This window comes from Myiozetetes cayanensis, unplaced genomic scaffold, assembly GCF_022539395.1.
Source record: "Myiozetetes cayanensis isolate MyiCay16 unplaced genomic scaffold, myiCay2020 scf26, whole genome shotgun sequence".
Taxonomy (NCBI): Eukaryota; Metazoa; Chordata; class Aves; order Passeriformes; family Tyrannidae; genus Myiozetetes; species Myiozetetes cayanensis.
The window spans coordinates 4004327-4011258 of record NW_026087477.1 but is presented as its reverse complement, the minus strand read 5'-3'; the positions used below and the strand labels follow the sequence as shown (position 1 = coordinate 4011258).

Here is a 6932-nt window from a genome sequence, read left to right as displayed (position 1 = left end):
TCCAGCTGCTCTCTGCTCCCGCAGCCATGAGCTCCGGGGCGGCGGCGGGGCCGATCTTCGCCGAGGGCGAGGACTGCAGGGCGGCCTGGAGCGAGGCCACGGCCGGCTACGATGAGCCCGACGCCCACCTGGAGATCCTGGGCAAGCCGGTGATGGAGCGCTGGGAGACCCCCTACATGCACTCGCTGGCCACCGTGGCTGCCTCGAAGGGTAACGGGGCCCCCCCGGGCTCAGGGACGTGGTGGGGGCAAAGGGTCACTGTGGGATCAGCCAGGGGGGCAGCAGGTGGCAGGGACACAGGGCCGAGCTCAGCTCCAGCAGCATCACACACTCCCAACCTGCACCAAAAAAAACCAATCTGGGGAAAGAACGAGGCAGAATTTGGGGCTGGGGGGGTCCAGGGCAGAGCAAAGCCAGGGCTGTGTGTCCCTGGGGGTGCCTGGCCCTCCCAGCTGCCCTCCCGTCCCCAGGTGGGCGCGTGCTCGAGGTGGGCTTTGGCATGGCCATCGCCGCCTCCAAGGTGCAGCAGTTCGACATCCAGGAGCACTGGATCATCGAGTGCAACGAGGGCGTGTTCCGGCGCCTGGAGCAGTGGGCCAAGGCACAGCCGCACAAGGTCAGCCCGGGGTGGGCTGTGCCAGGGCTGGGGGGTGCCTGTGCCCCCCTCACCTCAGCCCTCTGTCCCCCTGCCCACAGGTGGTGCCCCTGAAAGGGCTGTGGGAGGACGTGGTGCCGACGCTGCCCGACGGGCACTTCAGCGGTGAGACGTCCCCAGAGGCACAGGGAGGGCCTGGGTGGGGTCCCCATGGCAGAAGGGGGGGCACAGCAAGGCAGGAGCCCTGGGCAGGGGGGTGCTGGGACATCCCTGAATTGTGGAAAGGGGGGGAGCAATTTGGCCAGGGTGGGGTGGGGACCCAGCCCGCTCCATCCCGTGGGATCTGGGAGAGACACCGGGGGAGCAGCAGCTCGGTGCCTGCCGGGGTCAGAGACACGGGGGGCAAAGTGCAGCAGGGAAACCCCGAGCCAGGCTGTGAGGGGGGCCTTCCCCCGGCCCTGGAGCCCCTGGGGGTCTGTCCTGGCTGATGGTCCCGGTGCCCCCGGCAGGGATCCTGTACGACACGTACCCGCTGTCCCAGGACACGTGGCACACGCACCAGTTCAACTTCATCCAGGTAACGTGGGGGGCGGGGGGAGCCCGGAGGGGCTGCCAGGGCCGGGTGCTGAGCAGGGGGTGCCGAATTTCCCGGATTCCCACGGCAGGGTCACGCCTTCCGCCTGCTGCGGCCTGGGGGGGTCCTCACCTACTGCAACCTGACCTCGTGGGGGGAGCTGCTCAAGACCAGGTACAGCGACATCGAGAGGATGTTTGAGGTGAGCGGCGTTGTCCCCGTGTCCCACCGTGACCCCCCTGCCCCCTGGACACCCCAACCCAGGGCTGCCCCTCCCTCCCCTCCTCTCCCGCAGGAGACCCAGGTGGGGCCCCTGGTGCAGGCCGGGTTCAAGAGGGAGAACATCAGCACGAGGGTGATGGAGCTGCAGCCCCCCCCGGAGTGCCGGTACTACTCCCACCCCAGGATGATCACACCCACCGTCCTGAAACACTGAGGGGAGCGGGACACAAACCCTGGGGACCAGAGGTACCAACAGCTCTGACCTCCTCCTGACGAGAGAGAGCAAACCCGATTCATCCAGAGGGAGCTGGAGGCTCGGGATGGAAGTCCAGCAGACAAAAGGACTGGAAGGTCCCTGCCAGGAGCCCCCTGCCCCACAGGAGTCTTCTGGGCTCTGTCCAAGAAGAACCTACCCTGTTCTGTCCTGACAGGAGGGTTTCCACTGAAGACTCATCTCCAAATTCCTCAGTTAAGCTGGAATTCCAGGGCTTTGGCCAAAGGGGTTCCAGAACCAGCCATTTCCTCTAAAAACTGGATTATTTTGAGACATCACAGGGTGCCTTTCCACAGACGAGCCAAATGATCCAAACCAGGCAGGAGAAACTGGGAAGACAGAGCAGTTTGAGGTGTTCTGAGGCATTTCGGCTGCTCCTGGAGCAGCTCCCCAGGGAGGTTTCCCAACACTTCTGGCCAAAGCCCCTGGCAGTGAGTCCTGACCCTGACACCCCCCTCCCAGCTCAGTAAATGTTTCCTCTCTCCCCAGAAGGGATAAAGTCCATTAAAAGGAATGAAACACCCAAACTGCTGTTCTGTTCCCGAGTTATTTATTTGTCTTTCCAAAGTGTGTTTGTCCCCCTGCCATGACCTTTCCTTATCCCAGACTCCTGGGATGCAGCCAGGACAGGCTGCTTTACCCCTACTCTGCTAAGGAGCTCTGCATTCAGGTTTAGGAGGCAGGTTCTGATTTCAAGCACTAATATTTTACTGAGTTACACAAACAGAATGGCTGCCTGGCCCCGTGCACACAGATATTACAGATTTATTAGATCCTGTGTGGGAATTATCTACAGGGAGCAGGTGGTGAGTAAGGGAAGAGCTCGGGGATCACCTGGACATGTGTTGGTCTCAAAACTTCCCAATAAAACTACAAAGCACACCTCAGCTTCTGGTCAGGCCTTTATGTCGTGATATGACATCACTCTGCTTCCCTCACGGGTTGTTCAGAACACAGGCCAACACACTGAGCGTTCCCAGATTCAGCTCCAGCTTTTTAGCCCAGTTTTTTTAGTCCAGTTTTTCCATCACAGGGATTTATTAAAGACAGAAGAGCACCTTGACCAGGTAGAGTTTTATTGAAGGCGCGTGAGGACCCGGCTTTGTGCGTGACGTGAGCGGTGCCCGGGGGCAGAGTGGGGACATAAATAAAGGCTATTTCCTGTACCAGATCTGAATCCTCTTCTCCCGCTTGATTTTCCTCTGGAGCTGCAGGATCCCGTAGAGCAGAGCCTCAGCTGTAGGGGGGCAACCTGAGAGAGACAGAGAGGAAGGGAAGGGAGGAAGGAGAAGGGTGGACGGTTGCAGGGCTGTACCTGCCTGGAGATGGAGCCAGCAGGAGAGGTGACAGCCAACCACAGCTCACACCTCCCACAGCCCTGACAGCGACACCGCCAGCACAGCCCTCGCTGCAACCTCAGCAGAGCTCCCTGAAGCTGCTGCAGCTTCACCAGCACACTTTGAAACAGGAAAAGCCTTTGAAACCCCCCTCCAGCTCTGTGGCAATGCCCAGAATTGCCTCGCTCCCGCCCTACCTGGCACGTAGATGTCCACGGGCACGATGCGGTCGCAGCCCCTCACCACAGAGTAGGAGTAGTGGTAGTACCCTCCACCATTGGCACAGCTGCAGGAGAGGGGCAGGGTCAGACCCTTGGTCAGCCCAGAAGGGGGGCAGAAGGCCAAGGGAAGGTGACCTTGGCAGGTGGGCACTGGCTGAGCTCCAGGGAAGGACAGGGCAGGTGACACCGTGGTCCTTCAGCCCCTTCAGGAGCCCTGGCTGGTACATTTTTAGCCCAAACACAAATTCCAGGATCGTGGACATACACAAGCTCCTGGGCTCTGGCAGCTGCAACCCCCTGGACCTGTCCCTGGGGGGACTGTGCAGCTCCCAGTGACTCACACACGCCATTCCCAGTCAGAGGCAGCTTCGCTGCTCCGCTCTACGGGGCCTCTTTAGAGAACTTAAGGGCTTGGAGTAACAGGCGAGCAAAGAATCCCCCTCCCTGCCCCTCCCTGCACACACAGACTCTCCCAGGGGTCCCGGCACCCACCTCCCCATGGAGACCACGTAGCGAGGCTCCGGCATCTGATCGTAGACCTGCGAACAGGGACGTTTATTTGGGGTCACCCCCGGCGCCCCCCGCGCCGATCCCAAAGCCCCCCAGGCCCCGGTACCTTGCGCAGGGCCGGGGCCATCTTGTTGGTGAGGGTCCCCGCCACGATCATGACGTCGGCCTGGCGGGGGCTGGCGCGGAACACGACCCCGAAGCGGTCCATGTCGTAGCGGGGCGCTGCCATGTGCATCATCTCCACGGCGCAGCAGGCCAGCCCGAAGGTCATGGGCCACAGGGAGCTCTGCGGGGACAGGGGCACAGCTGACTCCGGGGGGGAAGGGGCTGTGAGGGTGGAGAGACCCCCAGTGGGGACGTCAGGGCTCGCTGCCCACCTGGAAGAGCCATCTTCCCCAGAGACAGCTTCAGGTGTTTCCCCCTCCTGCATTCCAGGGAAGCGCTCCCTGGTATGGGAAAAAGGTAAGTCCTTGCAGACACGTGTGAGGGCCCCCTCAGAGCGGGGGCCAGGGGTGATAAAAGCCCTGAGGGGAACAGGGGTGGCCCTTTCCCCAGGCCCGGTGTTTGAAACAGTAAAGTTCTTTAAGTCCAGTGTTCTCCACTTCGGAAATAAATTTTCCTCCCCCTCTCCCACTGCCTGGCATCCTGGGGGTGCCTGGGCATTGTCTGACCTTACAGAGTCCGTCAGACAGAAGGGAAACGGAACAGGAGAAGTTCAGAGTGTGGGGGAGCTCTGTCACTGGAGCCCAATGTCACCCTCTGCCCGTGTAACCCTGCCAGGCGAGCTCTGAGCCTATTTTTATCCCCAGCAGCAGGGGACTCCGGTGTTTCCCTGGATCCCAGGCGTCCCGGGACTCACCCGCCGGGCCCAGTTGACCAGGTCATCGAGCTTGGTGACGATGTACTCGCCCCGGCTGCTGGGGACAAAGGACTTCTTCTGGACCACGGCTGAGCTCTTCTGGGCCTGCACAGCGCTGCAGGGAACAGCACAGGGGGTCAGGCCCCGACTCCCTGAGCAATCCGTGGTACGCTGGACAAGGATGGACAATCCCACACCCTCTGGGGCTGCGGTTGGGGCAGAGGGGTCTCCCCCAGTGTGGGGTCTGGAGCTCAGGCAGAGCCTTCTCTGCCCCACCCGGATCACAGAGCGCCCCTGGCTGCCTGTCCCCAGGGCTCCCCCAGCTCCAGCTCTCCCTGGATTCCAGCGGGGGAGCGAGGGGACACCTGGCAGGTAAGCTGCCTTACCTGTCTGCACGATCGGCCGCCGGCGTCTGGTGGAGCAGCTGAGCCTGGACAGGAGCCACAGCGCCGGGCCTGGGGGGCAGAAACACCCGGGGCTGACAGGGTGACACAGCCCCTCCAGGGGCAGAAACACCCGGGGATGACAGGGTGACACAGCCCCTCCGGGGGCAGAAACACCCGGGGCTGACAGGGTGACACAGCCCCTCCGAGGGCAGAACAGCCCCGGGCCGGGGCAGCCGCTCAGCTGCGGGCTGGGGGCTCCACCAGGGGCTGGGCTCCCACCTCCCCGACCCCCGCACACCCCAGCCTCGTCCCCCGCGCTCACCGCCAGCCCAGCGCGCCGTGCCCGGGCAGCCGGAGACCTGCAGGAGAGGACGGCAGAGCTCAGCCCGGACGCGTCCCCTCAGGGCGGCGGAGCCCCCTCAGGGTCCGTCTGGGCTCAGTCCCTGCGCGGAGGGCGAGTCCCGCTCTCTGTCCGCGTGCCCCGGGGGCTGTCGCGGTCCCCGCTCACGGCCCATCCCGCCCGGTCCCAGCCCATTCCCAGCCCATTCCCCGCTCACGGCCCAGCGCTGCCGCCGCCGCCGCCATTTCCCGCAGCCCTTCACGCAACCTCTGCGCGCGGTGCGCCCCCGAAAGGGGCCCGGTGCGCGCCGCCTCAGCGCTCCGGCGGGGAACGCGCGCCGCGGGCGCGGCCGTTCCGAGGGTCCCCCGCCGGCAAAGCGGGACCGGGAGGGGCCGGGGCGGCCCCGGGACCGCGGCAGGAAAAAGGAAAAAAAGGACGGGCGGCCGTCCCTGGGTGGGCTCGAACCACCAACCTTTCGGTTAACAGCCGAACGCGCTAACCGATTGCGCCACAGAGACCGCGCTGCCGCCGCCGCCCTGCCCCGCGTGTGCCGTGGCTCCCTCCGCGTCCCTTGACCAGGTACCCCCGTGTCCCGTATCCATGTCCCATGTCCCCTATCCATGTCCTGTATCCATGTCCCATGTCCCCCTCGTGTCCCCTATCTATGTCCCGTATCCATGTCCCATGTCCCACATCCCTGTCGTGTCCAGTATCCCACATCCCTCCCATATCCATGTCCCCTGTCCCGCATCCATGTCCCATATCCCATATCCATGTCCCATATCCCATATCCATATCCCATATCCCATATCCATGTCCCGTATCCCATATCCCGTATCCATGTCCCATATCCATATCCCGTATCCATGTCCCATATCCCATATCCATGTCCCGTATCCATGCCGGGTATCCCGGCGGTGACGGCCGTGGGGGCGGAGCGGGGCCGAACAGCCGAAATAGCTCAGCTGGGAGAGCGTTAGACTGAAGATCTAAAGGTCCCTGGTTCGATCCCGGGTTTCGGCAGCCGCTTCTTTTCCTGCCGGGCTCGCGCTGCAAAAGGGGGTTTTCACCCCAAAAACGCCGCTCCTGGTTATTTGAACATTCCTGGCAGTACACGCAATGGGTAAAGCTGTGGGGTTGTGACACTGGATCAATTATAAATAACAGGTGAGGGAATGTGCATTAATTAACACTGGACAGCCACTAATGAACAGAGGGGAGGTGCCAGACCATTTTAAATAGAGAACAAGGACAGAAAGCAGTAAAGTTCATTTTCCTGCTCTCAGCTCTGCAATTAATAACAAGGAGCCAAGACACCAGCACACAATATTACAGGCTCATCTGATACGTAAAAATAACCTTTACCTGATGTAAGACAGGGTGGAAGCACCTCCCTGAGCACCAACCACCACAGATTCAAATATGAAATCCAACCAGGACTATGGTAAGCCAGGATTATCCCTGGGAGTGTCCAAGGCCGGGTTGGACAGGGCTTGGAGCAACCTGGGCTGGTGGAAAACCCTGCCCCTGGCAGGAGTGGGTGGGTTTTGAGGTCCTTCCAACCCAAACCATTCCAGGATTCCATGACCGAGATGAAGGCAAGGAAAGGGAGGA

The 6932-nt window shown here is 62.0% G+C and overlaps 2 protein-coding genes and 2 non-coding genes across 5 annotated transcripts in view; 2 read left to right on the top strand and 2 right to left on the bottom strand.

Annotated features, from left to right (window-relative positions):
* Positions 1 to 5: 5 nt before the first annotated feature.
* GAMT (guanidinoacetate N-methyltransferase) lies at positions 6 to 2192 on the top strand. 2 transcript variants are annotated; one of them, XM_050321292.1, is made up of 7 exons: positions 6 to 210; positions 471 to 616; positions 697 to 760; positions 1105 to 1172; positions 1261 to 1371; positions 1465 to 1637; positions 1826 to 2192. In XM_050321292.1, the coding sequence occupies exons 1-6, from the start codon at positions 27 to 29 to the stop codon at positions 1603 to 1605; spliced, it is 714 nt and encodes a 237-aa protein (XP_050177249.1). In that variant the 5' UTR covers positions 6 to 26; the 3' UTR covers positions 1606 to 1637; positions 1826 to 2192. The 2 variants fall into 2 exon arrangements, with proteins under 2 accessions (XP_050177249.1, XP_050177248.1); XM_050321291.1 differs by having other exon boundaries at positions 1465 to 2192.
* A 532-nt stretch (positions 2193 to 2724) lies between these two features.
* NDUFS7 (NADH:ubiquinone oxidoreductase core subunit S7) overlaps positions 2725 to 6932 on the bottom strand; it is a 95847-nt gene continuing 91639 nt past the window's right edge. The window contains exons 2-9 of the mRNA XM_050321301.1: positions 5536 to 5561; positions 5301 to 5337; positions 4979 to 5047; positions 4593 to 4707; positions 3840 to 4019; positions 3716 to 3762; positions 3200 to 3288; positions 2725 to 2917 (exon numbers count right to left, since the gene is read on the bottom strand). Coding sequence (XP_050177258.1) covers positions 2820 to 2917; positions 3200 to 3288; positions 3716 to 3762; positions 3840 to 4019; positions 4593 to 4707; positions 4979 to 5047; positions 5301 to 5337; positions 5536 to 5561 — 661 coding nt within the window. The 3' untranslated portion in view covers positions 2725 to 2819. The remainder of the gene's footprint in view (positions 2918 to 3199; positions 3289 to 3715; positions 3763 to 3839; positions 4020 to 4592; positions 4708 to 4978; positions 5048 to 5300; positions 5338 to 5535; positions 5562 to 6932) is intronic.
* On the bottom strand, positions 5763 to 5836 carry TRNAN-GUU (transfer RNA asparagine (anticodon GUU)). Its single transcript has one exon. It is a non-coding gene; the product is annotated as a tRNA-Asn (tRNA).
* TRNAF-GAA (transfer RNA phenylalanine (anticodon GAA)) lies at positions 6269 to 6341 on the top strand. The gene has a single exon. It is a non-coding gene; the product is annotated as a tRNA-Phe (tRNA).